Source organism: Talpa europaea (genome assembly GCF_964194135.1).
Source record: "Talpa europaea genome assembly, chromosome: 1".
In the NCBI taxonomy this organism is placed as follows: domain Eukaryota; kingdom Metazoa; phylum Chordata; class Mammalia; order Eulipotyphla; family Talpidae; genus Talpa; species Talpa europaea.
In genome coordinates this window covers 37,197,432-37,216,158 of record NC_140073.1, presented here as the reverse complement: position 1 = coordinate 37,216,158, position 18,727 = coordinate 37,197,432, and the positions used below count along the sequence as shown (strand labels likewise).

Sequence of the window (18,727 nt, the reverse complement as noted above, 5' to 3'; positions counted from 1 at the left end):
CTATCACAGAGCTCCTCGGGTCTCTTACTTGGAGCCAGGCCAAAGTGAAAAACAGGCAGAAAATCAGAAGAGGAGAGTGGAGACGGGGTACCTGCAGGGTCACCTCAAGCCAGTGCCATTTTGGCCACGTCACTGTAAGTAGACCTGTCATTACTGAACTTTTGGCACCTCATTTTGAGCATACCATCAATTTTCTCTTAAAATTTGTTGACATCATATCATTCATAAAATTAAATTCCAGTAAATTTAAAGACATAAATCTATTTTAAAATTTATAAAAATATTAGAAGTATGGGAACACACTTATAACTTAAGGTGTCAGAGATTATTTTTATATATTTTTTAATTTTTAAAAAATTTTATTTATTTTTGTGTAGAAGAACTGGGTGTAGGCCAGAGGTGCAAGAGTTGAGAGAATTCACCAGAGACAGAGTGGGAAGCAGAACAGGTAGATTTACTGAAAGACATGGCTGAGGGGAACAGCAGGGAAGACAGGAGAGACATTTTGCACCATATGTGTTAGCTCCCTGGTGGGAGACCAAATTCAGGCCATAGTGGTCGTAGTTCTGGTACTTAACCCCTAGGCCACCAGGGAGGCCCAGAGATTATTGTTAAACAAGACACAAAAAGAAAATTCATAAATGGAAGGTTGAATATATTTGTTTAAAGCAAAAATTTCTTGATGATCAAGCAGTCACAAGTAAAATTAAAAGAAGGGTAGAGAGAAGCATCTGAAATTCAAAACCAAGTATCATTATCTGGACTATATAAAGATCAATTTTAAATAAAAATATGTTTTAGACAAATAAAATTATATACTTTATATAGTCATATATGTAAAATAATTTGTACTAAGCATTTTTATTTATATAATTATATATTAAATATTTTAGAATCATTTTTTAAAAGACACATTATAAGATTCTTAATGTTTGCAGTAATCGGGAAAATGTAAATTAACATAAGATACCACTTTTAACTATCAGACTGACAGTTATAAAGATTGATAACATCAAGAGCTGTTAAGCAAGTAAGGAAATAGACTCTTGCTCACAGTCAGGGAGAGTGTTTAAATTGGCAAGATTTTTGGAGGAAAAATCTGGCAGTGACTATTAAAATTATAAATGTGCATCCCTTAAGATTCCATTCCTTGGCAACTACCAAGGATGAAAAGTTGCAAATTTTCTCAAAGATGTCTCTACAAGGATGTTAATCATAGCATTATTTATAATAATAAAAATTTCAAAACAATATAAATGTCCATCAACTGTGGAATAATTAACACATTCATACTACAGAGAATATGCAACAGTTTTTAAAAAGAGGTATATCTCTACATACTGACCTGGAAATACCTCTGGTACATTTTGTAAAATGTAAAAATCTATCCCAATTTGGGTCATTAGGTAGGCCATGATATCATTTATATAAATTTAAATTCCTATGAAGATGAAAATATATTATTTTGTGCTAAATTTTATGCACATAAATGCATAGGTGCAAATCTAAAGGATACACATCAAATTATATTTAATGTTACCTTTGGGTAGGAAACTCTGGATTTATTGGGGGGATGATGTCAGGGATGTTTCACTTTTTTTGCATTCTGTATTTTTCTGTATTTCATTATTTTCTGTACTGTTTGAAATTTTACAATATGAATGTATATATGTCTTACCTACAAAATTGTTACTTCTTTAATGAATACTTAGAGCTTATATTTAATTCCTTTGGAAAAAACACATAAAAGAAAGAAAGAAATGAGCTTCAGAATTAAACCTAAGTGTGACTTGAAGAGTCTTGCTTAATTCCCCTGGAGCTTGTCCCTTCCTCTGTAAAATGAGGGTAGTTCATTGTGAAGACTACATTTGATAAACCTGCTAGATGGGTAGCTGACTTCCTTGTCCATGAACTAGTACTGGTTGACCTTTTCTCTCCCTTCCTTTTGACCGTGAGAACCTTGTGGGCCAAAACCGTACCTCAGCTGCCCATCTGTCCTGGATTCCTGTGTAAATAGAAGTTCAGTTCCATTTGTTGAAAGAATGAGTGAATGAACAAACCACGTTTGCTCAAATTTAATGGATAAACATATGTTCACATATGTGGATTGGTAATGGGTAAATAAGAGGAACCTCCTGGCTTCCATCAGGAAATCAAATGCTTTATGAGAACAATAAATCAAAGACAACCAGAAATTTGTGCCAGAAGGATAAGAATTTTTGAGCAGGAAGACTTATCACATAGATCTGAGATTTCCCAACTATCTTCTTTAGAACCTCCAGCTGTACAGAGTGGTTAGGCTGCATGGGTATGGGAGGGTTTTGGAAAGTCAAACCAAGAACCCAGTCTCCAGACTGAGACTGACTATACTAAAAGACAGATGTGACAATGACAGTAGAACTCTGACTCCCAGTCTCTGCAGCAACCACTGGAAAGTAAAACTACAACCTCTGTAGCCATCAGCCCAGATGATTAGGATTCTGATTACCAACTTGTCTGATTTTTGATCCCACCCACTGCCTTCTCTACTTTCAACTCAGGACCAATCAGAGAGAGCCAAAAATACTCTCCAAACCAATCACATAAGATGCCCCACTTCTAGTTAGCTGATTCCCAGCTTCTTATGTCAACAAACTAATTAAAGTACCTGTAGTTTTCCCTTTTTTCCACTCCTCTTCCTGTCTCTCAGTCTCTGCCAAATACTAGTGATGCCAACTCACTCCCTTGCTATACAGCATGCTCTAAATAAATAGCCTCTATTTGTTCTCATCTCAGTGGTCTTTCTTAATTTTCACAAAGCCTTCTCCCACATTTAAACTAGATATTGTACATGCCATAGATTGGGGTTTGTATATAAGTTTTCATTTTTTAAATTCCACCGCTAAATTTTTCTAACTCACCAGTGTAGATTAATGCAAAGAGCTAAACTTCTGAAGGAATCAAAGGATGCTCAACTTGCGTTAAACCAAGAAAGAAACAAATGATATGCAGACAGATGGCAGCAAAAGAAGGCCAGATAAAGACAGGGCTGAGTCTGGACAATGGTCAGAGGCTTCCAGACATCTCTGTGGGCTTTTTTCCATAAACCAGATACAGCTGAGTTCAGAAACTGCAGGAACTGGAATTTCTAGGTGGAATGCTCCTTATCAGTCTCTTCTCAGGGGTGGGCTGGAGTGAATCTCAAACGTAAGATTGTTGAAATGTCCGCCTGCCAGAGGTGCAGATAAATAAACCAAATATACATAAGATGTTAGAGTGTTTAAAAAAGAGGAGGACGGTTGGGAATGTCCCAGCTCCCACCTACACAGAAAAATGGCTTCTTGGATGCTGGGATTGGAGCCTGCTCATCTACCCACGGCTGTTTGCTTGTCTGAGATCCTAAAATTCCTAGCATTACTCTATCCAATCTTTAATTCTATTTAAAATAGAATATGGCTGTGTTTTTCAAACTGTTGGATGTGAATAGATGTCTCAGCAAAAAAAGGAGTGTTGCAGTCAAATAAATTTTGGAAGTGCGGGGTGAAACCAAGTTAAACAAATTTCATTTTAGCAGGACTTTGTACAATCTTCAATATGCTAATATGTGTTGTGAGTCTGCAAGAAGGAGGATATAGTGTGCAACGTTTTCCAAACATTTTAAACTATAGAAATTGGTTTCCTGCCCACCTATTTACATCTCCATGAATATCATTCTGTGCATATGATTTTGGAGACAAAGGTTTGAGATAATGCTACCTTTCAGAGGAAAACTGCTAGCTGGTTAACACCTCTTTACCTACTGGAACTCGCCATAGGGAGGATCAAGAGGTCAGATAAGAAGTGGCACAAGAGAGCAGTTTGTGATGAAAGAGGACAGGATCCCAAACCAGTGCTCAGGGCTAATGGACGTTTGAACTGGGTCTCAGGTCAGCTTAGTACAGTTTAAGGAGACTAAACATAAAAGTCCAGATGGAGGAAGTTAGGATTATTTTCATCCAGTTTGAAATTTTCCTTAACAGTCCTAATATCAGTATCTCCAGGAAAACAGAGAATGGCCAGGAGAATCACAGTAAAAGGTGGAAATAGAGATTCAAGTCAAGGATTCTTTTTCTAATGCTTCACCAATGATGGTTAGAGTCTGTTTTAGAGTCGAAACAACTGAGGGTTCGGAGATGATGCAACTCATCTGATGTCCCAGCAAAGCCGCTTTTCTTTCAGCAGCCACACCACAAAGTCTTTGCTAAACCGCAAGGGAAGGGGTGCTAAGCATTAAAAGGGAGGTGCTAAGCATTAAAAGGCGTCTGCATGCACTTACTTCAGAATCACACAGCCCGTTCCTGCTGGTGGCGCTATCCAGAACACCTGGATCCTCGTCCTCCTCCGGGGGGTGCTTTCAGTGACTGCAACCGGGCAGTTGCTCATAAACTGTGTTTCTTCTTCATCTATGATCTGTGGAAAACCAGGGGAAAATAGACACATTAAAATGCAATAGCACTTTGGGAAGACTTTTAAGTTTCCAAGTTGACACTTCCTTAATTTTATTTTTAAAACTGTCATTTTGCAGTAGCAGCTCTAGATCCCCAGACACCAGAATAGTGCCTGGCACAGAGTCCCAGGCAAGGCTGTGGGATGAACATGAGGGCAAGGATTTGGCACATGTCTGTTCCCTGGGACCAAAGTGTAATGTCAGCACTTGGAGGAACAGGCCACTAGGTGATGATCTTGCTCATTTCACAAGAACAACCATGTCTCACTTCAGGGAAGGAAGAGAGGGTTGGGGGAGATGTAATCCAAAGTAAACATGATATAGTTAGATTTTGTCGTTCAGTTACAATATTATAACTTTAACTTAACCAAAGTACCCAAGTCTCCCGTTTGATGGCTCTCTTTACTTGTGCAGTCCCTACTTTCTTCATTGTGGTGTTCTTCCAAGTTAACCATCAAGGTTTCCTAGGACACAGCAAAAATGCTGACCCCATTCCCATTCCCCAAGCCAGTATCAGCATTTTTCCTGTTTACTTCAAGGTCTGGGATCAGTGCTGGCTTATCCCTTTATTAGAACCATAGACTCTTAGATCTAGAAAGACATTTTGTGGGAAATCATCTAAATCCAATGGGCCACCAGTGCCAACTCCAATTGATTGATGGTAGCTGTGGATGAGCAGTGTTAATAACATTAATAATTAACATTGATTGAGTGTTCAGTACTTGCTAGGCACCAAGTTCAATGCTTTATCTGAATGACTTATTTAATCTTCACATACAATTTACTGAGATCATTATATCCATACTGTTATCATTTTACTTTTTAAAAATTCCTTTTTTTAGGACAGCACTTAAAAATAATTGGCACTAAACTCTTTAGTTAATCATATATTTTTATTACTGAACAAAGCAAAGGCAAATTTCTATTACATTTTATGTCTGTATTCTTTTTCCTACTTCCATTTTCATCCTTTCTTTAGCACCCACTCCTAAGTATTTATGTCCTTCTCAGAACATATATATGTATATATAGCTGACACTGTATATATATGAAGTGATGTAGAATTTCTTTATATTTAAATATATTTTTACACTTAACCTTATGCTTTTGAGAGAAGTCAATGTTATTACAGATGGTCCTGACTTATGATGGTTTGACTTATACCATATTTTCCTACTTTAAGATGGTACAAAAGTGATACATATTCAGTAGAAACTGTACTTTGAATTTTGATCTTTTCCTGGGCTAGTAATATATGGTATGATGCTCTCTCTCTTGTGATGTGGGTGGTGGCAGCCTGCTGGGTGCTGCCTTTTATCATGAAGGTAAACAACATACACTCTACAATGTACTGTCTCTTGATACTTTCAATTTATGGTGAGTTTATCAGGACTGAACCCATGCTAAATTAGAAAAGGTCTGACCATATGTAACTCACTGATCATGACTGCTGCCTAATATTCCACTGCATGCATAGACCCCATTACACTTCTGCATTCTCCAGGGAGGCACACTTTGCTGACTCACAGCTCTTTGCCTCCATAAATATTGCTGCAATAAAGATCCTCATGCTGCCTTACTTATGAAGCTTCATGAGAGTTTTTCAGCCATGGAAACCGTGCAATGGGATTGCTAGATTGTTCTGTAGAGGGGATGTATCTACTTTTACTCTATTAACTATGCATAAGTCCTCCTATTTCCCCATATCCTCATCAGTACTTGTGATTACTGGACTTTCTAATTGCTTCTGCTCTGATGAATGTAAAGTGATATCATGTTTTAATTTAATACTAGAAAATTTGAGCCCCTCTTTATAAATGTGTCATTTTTCCTTCTGTGAATTTTCAGTAGATTTTTCTATCTTTGCTCATTGATTTGTAGGGCTTTCTAGATATGAATCCCTCATTATATACAAATATTGTTCTGTCACCCAGAGATTTATCTTACCATTTGAATTCCCCATTTAATAGAAATAACTTTAATCTTATTAAAGTCATCAATTGCTCTCCTAACATTTGCACTTTTGTCATCTTGCCTTAAAAATTGAGATCATAAAGATACATGTAGGACTGTACTTTGAGTTTAGATTTAGAGTTTATATTTTTAATATGACACAGTACAGATCCAACTTCATTTTCTCTCTTCTGTGAGTTACTTAAAAAATAAATTAATAAACTTATTTTTAAAGGCAGTTTTAGATTCACAGTAAAATTGAGCAGAAAGAACAGGAGTTGCCATATATATTTCTTTGTCCTCATCCATGCTCAACCTTCCCCATTGTCAACACCTGAATCCAGAGTGGTATATTTGTTACAATCCATAAACCTACACTGGCACATAATTAGTACCCTAAGTCCATAATTTATGTCAGCATTCATTCTTGGTATTATATATTCTATGGGTTTTGACAATGGTATAAAAGACATGTATTCACCAATACTGGCAACAATATTTTCTTATCAACATTTATTAGTAGCAAGAGGATTGTTGTTCTTTCAGATTTTCCTTTGTAGACAATCAGGTTATCTGTGAACAAAGACAGTTTTTCTTTTTCATTCTTCATGCAATGGTCTATTTCTTTCTTTTTAAAATTTTTTGTTAGTCCTTTTACATAATTTTATAACTTTGGGAATACAACTTCACACCTTCATATGTGCACATGTTTACTTCCCTTCCATCAAAACTCCAGTCTTGTTATCCTAGCTGCTTCCTCTAGTAAACCCTCTTTCTCCCCCATTCCTTAGATAACCAGTACATTTTTCAAGGAGTCTTAAAATTATTCTTGCTTTGTGCTTTGTCAGTTTTTCTTTGGCTATTTAAATTCCACAAATGAGTGAAACCATCCAGTAACTTTTTTTTACTTTCTGACTTACCTCACTTAGTTTAATCACTTCAAGAACACTTCATTTTGTCCCCAAAGGTTCTATTTCATCATTCTTAATAGCTGAGTAGTATTCCATTGGTTATATGTTCTACAATTTCTTTATCTGTCAGTGGGCATTTAAGTTGGTTCCATGACTTGGTTATTGTGAATAATGTTGCAAGATGTGCATACATTTTTTGGTATTAGTATTTTCGTATGTGAACAAAAGCAGTTCTATTTCTTCTTTCCCAACCTGTACATTTTTATTTCCTTTTCTTGTCATATTTTTTTAGTTACAGCTTCTCATATGATGTTGAAAAGTAGTAGTGAGAGGGGGCATCCTTGTCTTGTTCTTGATCATTACAGAAATCTTCAAGTTTTTTTTTTTTTTACTGATAAGTATGAAGTTAGCTATAGGAGTTTTATAAATAGTCTTTACAAGTTGAGGACATTTCTTTCTATTCTTAGTTTGCTGAGACTTTTTATCATGAATGGCTGTTGACTTTTGTCAAATGCTTTTTCTGCATCTACTGATATGATCATGTGATTTTCTATCTTTAGCCTATTGAGATAAGGGATTACATTAATTGATTTTCAAATGTTGAGCCAACTTACATACCTGGGATAAATTTCACTTGGTTATGGGTTACCTACATGCATATATTGTTAGAATTGAATTGCTAATGTTCACTGAGGAATTTTATCTGTGTTCATGAGAGATCTTGGCCTGCAGTTTTCATATTTTGTTTGGTTTTAGCATTAAAGTGATGCTGGCCTCATAGAATAAGTAGAGAACTGGTATAATCCTTTCCTTAAAGGTTTGGTAGAATTCACCAGTGAATCCAACTAGGCATGGTGCTTTATATTTTGGAAGGCTATTAATGATTAATTATTGACTCATTTTCTTTAATAGATATATACTATTCAGAATGTGTATTTCTAGTGTGAGTTTTGGCAAATTGTGTCTTTCAAGGAATTGACTCATTTCATCAAGGTTATCAAATTTATAGACATAAAGTTTTTCATAATATTTCTTATTATTCCTTTAGTGTCCATGGGAGCTGTGGTGATGTCCCTTCTTTCATTTATGATATTAGTAATCTGTGTGCTTTCTCTTTTATCTTAGTTAGCTTGGGGCTTATCGATTTTATTGATTTTTTTCAAAGAGTTCGCTTTTGATTTTGTTGATTTTCTGTACTGACTTCTTGTTTTCAATTTGATGTCTGCTCTAGTTTTTACTATTTTTTTTCATGCTTAGTTTGAATGCAATTTGCTTTGCATTTATGAGTTTCCCAAGATGGAACCTTAGGTTTTAATTTTAGATCTTTCTTCTTTGGTAAGTATATAGTCAATGCTGTATTTTCTTTAAGCATTACTTTTGCTTCACCACACAAACTTTGGTAAATTATGTTTTCATTTCCATTTTAGTTTAAAATATTTTAAATTTCTTTAAAAATTTCTTCTTTGACTCCTTTGTTAGGTAGAAATATATGGCTTAACTCCAAGTATTTGGAAATTTACAGCTATATCTTTGCTAATGATTTCTAGCTTAATTCCATTGTGGTCTGAGAGCAGACATTGTATGATTTCTACTCTTTTAAAGTTTTTACAGTGTGTCTTATAGCCTAGAATGGGCTCTCTTGGTGAAGACTGTGTAATCTACTTTTGTTGGATGAAGCAGTCTATAGATGTCAATTATATCTAGTTGATTGATGTTGCAATGGAATTCAACTATGTCCATACTGATTTTCTGTCTGCTGGCACTATCGATATCTGATAGAGTGGTATTGAGGTCTCCAACTATGATAGTGGATTCATCTATTTCCTCGTTAGAGTTCTCTATTTTCTTTTTCTTTTTTTTTTTAAAGATTTATTTATTTATTTATTTATTTATTTATACAAGCACTGGGTACAGTCAGAAGCGCGCGAGGGTGAGAGAATTCACCAGAGCCAGAGCGGGGAGCAGAGCAGGCAGAAGGACCGAAGTACACTGCTGAGGGGAGCAGCGGGCGGCAGGAGAGGTCTGCGCGCCATGTGGGACCCTCCTCTGGTGGCCGGGGAGCAGCTGGGGATCGAACTGGCGCTGCAGAGGCTGCGGGCAGCTTCGCAACCCAGCGCTCAACCGCTGCGCCACCGGGGAGGCCCTAGAGTTCTCTATTTTCAACTGGCATATTTTGGTGCTCTGTTGTTTACATTTTAATACTAAATTTTGTATGTCTTCTTTATCATTATGTTATACCCCTCTTTATTCCTGTTAATTTCCTTTCTCTGAAGTCTGCTGTCTGAAATTCATATAACTATTCCTGTTTTCTTTTGATTAGTGTTAGGATTATATATCTTTCTCCATTATTCAGATTTTAATATATATGTATCTTTATGTTTAAAGTGGTTTTATTGTAGACAACATATAAGGGTCTTGTTTTTGATTCACTCTGAATATATTCTTTACCTGGGATATTTAGACTATTGATGGTTAAGGTGATTATTGATGTAGTTAGATTAATATTTACCATATTCATTGCTATTTTCTATTTATTGTTCTTATTCTTTGTCTTACTTTTACAGATTAACTGGCTACTGTGTATGACTGATTTTTTTTTCCTTTTTCAACATTTTAATTATATATTTTTTTCTTTTTTAGTGGTCATTCTAGAGTTTGTGGTATACATTTACAACTAATGCAAGTCCACTTTTAAATAACACCATAGTGATTCATAATGTAATTAACTTATGATAACAAAATATCCATAATTCCTTCTACTGTGCCTTGCATTATAGCTATCATTCATTTTACATATACATAAGCATACATACCTACAGATGTATATATAAAGACAAAAATTGTTGAATTGTTGTTAGAACAACTAAGAATGAGAAAAGTAAGTTTGTTTTTTTTTTTAGGAAAAGTAAGTTTTTATTTTACTTTATTTCTTATTTGATGTTTTTACTTTATAAGCATCTGAATTTCTGACCCATATTATTTTTCTTCTCTTTAAAGAATATCTTACATATTTCTTGTAAGACAGGTCTCCTGATAACAAATTCCTTTTTTATTTGTTTGAGAAAGTCTTTATTTCTCATTCCTTTTTGAATTCTAAGTTAATCTTTATTTTTTTCCTCTCAAAACATTAAGTATTTCACTCCATTCTCTTCCTGCTTTCATGGTTTCTGAGATGTTGGATATAATTCTTATCTTTGCTCCTTTATAGGTGTGGTGTTTTTCCCCTTTGCCTTCTTTCAGGGTTTGTTTGTTTTTTTCAACATCCTTGATTTTCTGTAGCTTTAAATTACATTCTTACATGGAATTTTGGCATTTGTCTGTGTTGGGGTTCTCTGAATTCCCTGGATCTGTGAGTTGGTCTCTGATATTAATTTTGGGGAAATTCTTATCCATTCATGTTTCAAATATTTTTCTTTTTCTTTTATCTTTCTTCATACATGTATTCTCATGTATGTTACACCTTGTGTAGTTATCCCACATCCTTGGATAATCTGTTCTTTTTTTTAGTCTTTGTTATCCTAACCTTTTAGTCTTACAGGTTTCTGTTGAGGTATCCTCAAGTGCAGAGATTCTTTAGCTGTAGCCAATAAGGCCATTGAAGATATTCTTCATTTCTTTTACAAGTTTTTTTTTTTTGAAAATTACTAACATTTCTTATTCCTCCTCCCCACCCCACTTAGGATTTCCAGCTCTCTGCTTACACTGTCCATCTGTTCTTGCATGCTGTCTATTTTATCCATTAGAGCCCTTAGCATATTAATCATTGCTTTAAATTCCCAGCCTGATAGTTGGCATATCCCTACAACTATGTCCGGGTCTGATGCTTTCTCTCTTCAAATTGTGTATTTCTTTTTTAGGATGCCTTTTAATTAATTTTTTGTTGAAAGGTGGATATGATGACCTGGGTAAAGGAAGTTAGGTAAATAAGCATTTACCAATGTGGCACGGTGTGAGGGAGTGGAAATGTTCCATAGTCTTATAACTGGGTCGTTGTCTCTTGACCACTTGTACCCTTGAGCTGTAAAGTCATGGGCTTCTCATTTTCTCTCCTCCACCATTGCCTTAGGTGGGTCTGAACAACTGGAGGAGGCTAGAGTTACGTAATTTCCTTTTCCCTACATAGAAGGCTAGTGGGTCTTAGAATTGGGCATTTTCCTTCCCCCAGATAGGTCAGACACTGATAAAACCCTAGCAGGTTAGGCTCTGGCTAAATAGTTTCTCCTGAGAATATGCCTTCTTAATAACAGAATGATCTGGCATATTTAAAAATGGTTCCTTTTCTCCACCCCACTTTCATACCCTCCCATTTGGGGTTTTCTTCTCTGATAAGTTGATATTCTCTGTATCCTCCTGTCTGCCTCTCCAATTTTCCAGGCTGCAGTTTGACCTGTGACCTCACATCTCTGATGGATCTAAGATAAGTTGTTGATTTTTCAGTTTGCTCAAAATTTTACTTGTTGTAAGGAGGGAGTGGAGAGTTCCAAGTTCCTTACATATGCAACTGGAACTGGAAGTCCGTACTATGAGCTTCTTTTAACACCACTTAATCCATCTCTTCCATGCGTTTTGTGATCTCTCCCATATATAAAATGACCATGTAATTCATTATCTGAACAATGATGAAAAAGACTGTTATTAAAAACTTCTCTGGGACAATAAGCAAAACTCAGACTTTTCCAGGCAAATGAGGTATATGTTTAACTTACTCATACACCAGGTTCTCATATACTAGGTTTTCTACCCCCCTCCATAGTATTGTAACATATTTTAATATATGGAAGGACAAATCTTCCTTCATTGCTCTTCTTTATCATCATTGTCTTATCTCTTCGTGGACTTTTATTTTTTCATGCATGACAGATGTACTTTAAAACCTTACTAATATCTTGGTCATTTTATCTTCCTGATGTGATAACTGCCAGATGAACTGCTTAGATTCATGCAGCTCAGTGTTGCTGGACAAAGTCTGTGAAAAAGTCCACTGTATCCTACATTAATTGATTCCTGTTCTCAAGTTTGCCCTGCTCACTGCTGTAGGTTATCTGGTAAACCCAGTTACTTTCCCATTCTCAACAATAATAACTTCAAATCTTCTCCAGTCTCCTCAAACCTCCAAACTTTATCCCTCTTTTTTCACTCATTATACCACCTTGCCTCTTATTTTACAAAAAACACTGAAGTCATCAGTTATAGTCCCTCCTTTTCCTGTTTGCATCCACCCTGTCTTCATTCATGTCTGTTATAACAGGAGACTTAATTTTTCATTTCTACTTTGATCCCACTCCTTCATGGCTCTAATAATTATCCCTTTCCCTCTCACAAATTCAGGTTTTGCACCAACTGAATTATTCCCTTTGGCCTTTCAAGCAGGTTTGCACCTTTCTTCCATTTAAAAATTAAGAGTCATTCACTTACCCTTTCATCCCTTCCAGTTATGGAGCTATCTCTCTTCTCTCCATCACAATCATATGAATAGAAGGAACTGACTTTACTCATTGTCTTCTCTTCTCCTCCCACTCATCCTCAGCCCTACCCCAGGTGTTTTTCAGTACATCACACTACCAAAAGGGTTCTGGCTAAGGCTCCCAGGTTCTGCAGTGCCTAATCCATAGATACTATGTGGTCTTTGGAGCATGTTCCTTCCTTGACGCCTAAGCCACAGCTTCTTCCTGCCCCACCTCCCTCTCTCCCCCTAGCTTGACTTTCCTGTCCACTGTCTCTACTTTCTTTGACTGCTGATCCTCCTTACTGCTCAAGGCTTGGTGATAAGTCCTCTCCTGCTCTGACTTTATTTGCTCTGTAGGTGATTTCATTCAACTCATGGTTTTAATTACTACTTTTAGAGGATGATTCACAAGTTTCATTTCCCCTGGGTTTTGATCACTTCTCTGAGCTACAGGCATGCATTCTTTCATTTCCTCTTGGATCAAAAACACCTCAAATCCATCTGTCAACCACTAACTTAAATATCTTCCTCCTAACCTGATCCTACTCAAATTGCACAAGTTAAAGACATTGGCTGCCACCTCGGCTCTTCTCTCTCACCCTACATATCCAAATGCTGTCCATTTTACTTTCCAAATACTGCTTTAATTTCTATTCTCACCCCAATACTACCCCAACCTAAGCTACATCATTTTAAATCTGAAATAATAAAAAAATATTCTAACTAGTCTTTATACATTCTCTCTTGTCTTCTCTGCGCTGCAAGCCAGAGTGATTTTTTTAAAGCACAAATATAATTATAATATCTCCTTCCTTAGAATAATTCAAAAGCTTTTCATTGCTTCCAGAATCAAAATGGAATCCTTAACAGAGCTGAGTTCCTGCCTCTGACATTTCCAGCCTCAAATTAAACCATCTCTGTCCTTACTTCTGCACTGGTCTTGTGTTTTATCCTGCAAAAACCTGGTCAATTCTTATTTTCATCTTTCTTTTCTACTTCCATTCCTTCTTCCATTTCCTTCAGCTCAGCTCACTCATGCTTTCCATTGAAAAGATTTACCTGGCTTCTTTTACTGTGGCAATTCCTTCCTTTGCATATTCTCTTATATCTATCCCTCTCCTTTCAGACACTCTCTGTTAATTTTACATGCATTTGTCTACTTCCTTGATTGATTTATGCCTACACTATTATCTGTGAGCTGCATGAGGGTAGGTACTGTTTCTTGATTTTTTTCTCATTGGTCCCTCAGCACTTAGCCCACTGCTGTTACATGACAGGGAGGCATGTAACTGTGCAGTCCTTGCCTCCTCCCTTTGATTGTGAGAGTCCTAGCTGTGTGTCTAGCAGCAGGACCTGCCTTTGCTCCCTTAATTAGACAACTCCTTGGACTTCCTTCTGACTTTGGACTTTGTTTTTTATAGATGACAATTAGTCATCTAATTATTAATAATAATAGCTAGCATTTTTGAGTACTTTCTTTTGAACAAGCATTTTACAAATATTATTTAAAATATTTTTCCATACCCCTCAGAAGCTGAATAACAAGCAATTTTAAGTCTATCCTTGGGAAATTGCTGTTATGTGTATGGGTTAAATAACCTGCTCAAGTCCCACAGAGGGTCAGACCTCAGCCCTACCTGACCCTAATGCCTGTGCTTTCCCCGCCACACCATAGTTCTTGCTAATCATGTCATCACCTTTATGTTAGTAAGAAGTTTCCTTTTAATCACATTTAGTCCCATGGAACCACATATACTAGACCAATCCACAACAACTCAACAACCTACTGCAGTACATATACAAGTACTTGGTGAATGTAAATAGTGCTTTTGCTTCATATTTTCTTAAAAGGTATGTGGGTTTCCTCTGACAGCTTTGCTCATCCAAGGTGGATTTCTATACAATGTGATTTTCTTGGACTTTTGCACTTGGCCTCCAGTGAGGATCCCCTTTCTAGAGGTGTAGGCAGTCACAAAAAACCTGTGTAGATACTTTTGGCCTGAAATCTTTAAAATCCTTGGGAAGCTTCCTGGTGACCATACCAGGAAAACCAAGGGGAACTAATATTTAATTAACACTTACTATGTGCAGGTACTTAACACAGTCACATCATTGAATCCTTGTGTATGGGTTAAATAACCTGCTCAAGTCCCACAGAGGGTCAGGTCAGACCTCAGCCCTATCTGACCCTAATGCCTGTGATTTCCCCGCCACACCAGTTATTCCTATTTTACAGATGAGGAAGCTTAGAGTGCTCTGGTCTGGACTCTGAGTTGGGGGTGTCCAAAGCTAAAGTCTGCTTATTCTAGTTGTCCCTGGCAAAGATCCCATTGGGAATGAGACTAAGACTCTTGGTTCAGAGATGAAACAAAGAAAAATGTTTTCCAAGCCATAGAAGCCACCTCAGGTAAATACTGTTGTTTATCCACGGCCTCAGTGGCCAGATGGTAATTAAGCATTGAACAGAAGGGGTTGTTTCCTTTGATTCAGAGAACGCTCCCAAAGTTGTTTGCTTTCAGAAAATATCAGCTTCTTCTGATAGGCTCTGGGTGTATCAGAACCTACTCTTATACTTTTCCCCAACCTGCAAATGTCTCCACACTTGCTGTGGTCAAGAATAGACCCACCAAGTTAGCCACCAACATAGTGAAGATCACTTAAAAAGGCTTCCCTATTCATTGCAGTTGTAGTTTCTTTTCTGAGTACCTGAGTCCCCAAATTAAAACATTATACAATGGACTGGATGTGTCTGGTAGTAGTGTTATGGGTGATTTTTATTTCTTGTCTATGCTTTTCATATTTTCCAAATTTTCTACAGTAGTGATGTATTACTTTAAAATGAGAAGATTTCTTTTTTTTTAAGACCCTCATTACAACATTCCATAGATAACATTTCCTTTTTTATGTAGAGGCTAAGTAAGCCTTTTCAGGTTATATTTAAGTTTAAAGTCACTGGGGAAGGATTTGCTGCTAAGGCAGGCTGCTTGAGTTCCCAAAAGAGAAAAAGTCTAAGGAAACTGTGACTGGATCCTGTTCAGCAGGATGAGCTTGTCAGTTAAGTCTGACCTAGGTCTAGACAGGTGGACAAGGTTTGATTTCCAGAACGTTTGGTAACCTAAAGTAAGGCAACTGGTTGGTCATCTGGTTGTGAAGAGGCTTTTTCAAATTCTAGAGGCTTTCTAAGTTACTCATCAGCATGATGATTTAGAAAAATTCTAAAACTTTTCATTGATCATAATTAAATTTTCCATTACATGCCATACCCACTTTCAAGTCTACATCATTATCTACATTTACCCTTAGGGTGTCTGTTCTTTCTGCATCTTTTTTATAGCTTCACTTTCCTTTTCAGACTTAGATCCAATATTTTTTCAGTCACAATATTTCTTGCTTAAATCTAATCTTAGCTTCCTTCCTTAATTTTGATCTGGATCCTGCCTCCTGACATGTTCTTTCTCTTTCTGGTCCCATAGACATAAACCTCAAGAGATGAACTTAAATGAATCAAAGACCTAGATAAAATCACAAGCTTTCTAACAAAAGGGTGGTTCATGGCAATGAGACATATAGGAGGATACAGAAGTCCCTGGATATTTGTCCTGCACATTTGTCTTCCAGAAGTACAGCCCCATGCATGGAGATCAGGGCTAGTGGCCAGGCTCAAGGCTCAGTTCCCACATGAGAACTCATATTAAGTCAGATCATTGTAACAAGAGCTTGGAACGGCATTGACAGTAGGAAATGGGTCCCATGAGCATGGTCTTGAAGCAGAATTGGCAGGAGGAGTAGGCTAGGGAACTTGGACCTTGGGATAAGAGCTGACTTCTGCTGGGGAAGAAATGTGAGATCTAAGTAAGAGACCAACTTAGGACCCCAGTGGTCAATGTAGGGCATCATCACCAAGGATGTCTATGAAGGGTGGTGATGTAATAACCTTCAACTGGGGGCAGTGTTTGCATCCACAGACTGCCCTTAAGTCCATACTGCTCTAAGTAGTGGTAGGCTGAATCTAAAGACAAGAACATTGGTGTGTGTAAATATGGATTATTGAGTCATAGTAGGGGATACTTAAGTTCAAGAAGAGGGTAGAGAATGAGGAAAGGTAGGTCCTATGACATCATCTCCTAATTCTCTTGAGATTTGGAGTAGTAGGACAGTAAAGTGGAAAGCGCATGAATGTTTGAGCCAAGTAGATATGGATTAAATCTTTACTATGCCACTTTCCAGGTGAATGACTTTGATCAAGTCACTTGACCTATTTGAATTTGTTTTACCATCTGTAAAATGAGGATAATAATACCCATACTACTTGATTGACAGAGAAATAAGTGAGAGTGTATCTATAAACCATTCAACATCCATAATGGGCCCTTAGTAGCCTTTACTGTAGCTCTCCCAACTACACAAGAGATACTTATTCAAGGTAAGAAAATCTGAAAACATAAAGAAACAAAAATTACAAAATAAATGTTATTCACAATTCTACTTCCCCAAGATGGTTATTAACATTTTGATATATATTTTTCAGATTATGCATACAATATACACATAGGTATAATTTTAAAAAATAGAATTATGTTATACTTACTGTTTTGTAACTTGCTTGTTCACTCAACACATCATGAATATCTTTCTTTTCTTTTTAACATGTGACAATATAGATTTTTTTATTGAGGTATAAATGACATATAATAATAGTTTCAGGTGTACGACATAGTGATTTGGTACTCATATATACTGAAAAGGGATCACTACAATTACTCTAGTTATTGTCTGTCACTATACATAGTTACTGAAATTTTTCTTTAGATGAGATCTTTTAAGATCTACATTCTTAGTATGCAGTATTATTAAAAATACAGTATTATTAACTAGAGTACCTATGCTGCACATTATATTCCCACAGCTTATTTATTTTATAACTACAAATTTGTACTTTTGACCATCTCCACCCAATTCACCTACTTCCTATCCCCTGCATTGGCAACTACCAGTCTGTTCTCTGTTACTATGAGTTTAAGGTTTTCATTTACTTGTTTGTTTTTAGATTCTAATATAAGTGAGACCATATGTTATTTGTCTTTCTTCATCTGATTTATTTCACTTAGCACAATGCCCTCAAGATCTTTTTATGTTGCTGCGAATAGCAAGATTAAATTATTTTTTATGGCTGAATAATATTTCATTGTAATTACAATTTCTTATCTATTCATCCATTGATGGACACTTAGGTTGTTTTCATATCTTGGCTATTGTTAATAATGTTGCAATGAACTGGGAGATGCATTTATCTTTTCAAGTTAATGCTTTATTTTCTTGGGATCAATACTCAAAAGTAGATTTACTGACTACTAATTTTGTGTTAGTTCTCATTTTAATTTTTTTAGGAAACTCCATTCTGTTTTTCATAGTGTCTGTACAAATTTACATTCCCAACAATACTGCACAAGAATTTTCTTTTTTCCACATGCTTATCAAAATTTGTTATTTCTTCTTGGTGAATGCCACCTAATAGGAGTAAGCCGATATCTCATTGTGGATTTAGTTCTCTGTGGATTTCCCTGATGATTAGTAATGTTGAGAATTTTTTTCATATACTGTTAGACATTTGTATATCTTCTTTGAAAAAATGTCTATTCAGTTTCTTCTGCTCATTTTTAATCAGATTTTTTGTTTATTTTTTTGTATGCTATTGAATTACATGAGTTCTTTATATGTTTTGGATATTAACTCTCTGTTGGATATAAGATTTACAAATATTTTCTTTCATTAAGTAGGTCATCTTTTCATTTTATTAATGATTTCCTTTGTTATGCAGTAGCTTTTAGTTTGATTAGTCCCACTTATTTATTTTTTTTATTGCCCATCTTTCTCTTTTATTACTATATATCTCAATAAAATGCTCGATAACTGCATAATAACCTAGAGCATGATTAGTCCACATTTTACCTA

General features: G+C 36.1%; 1 protein-coding gene across 1 annotated transcript in view; it reads right to left on the bottom strand.

Moving 5' to 3' along the window:
* SPON1 (spondin 1) overlaps positions 1–18,727 on the bottom strand; it is a gene marked incomplete at both ends in the record, with an annotated part of 254,956 nt that overhangs the window by 171,377 nt on the left and 64,852 nt on the right. The window contains one exon of the mRNA XM_084245295.1: positions 4,295–4,428. Coding sequence (XP_084101421.1) covers positions 4,295–4,428 — 134 coding nt within the window. The remainder of the gene's footprint in view (positions 1–4,294; positions 4,429–18,727) is intronic.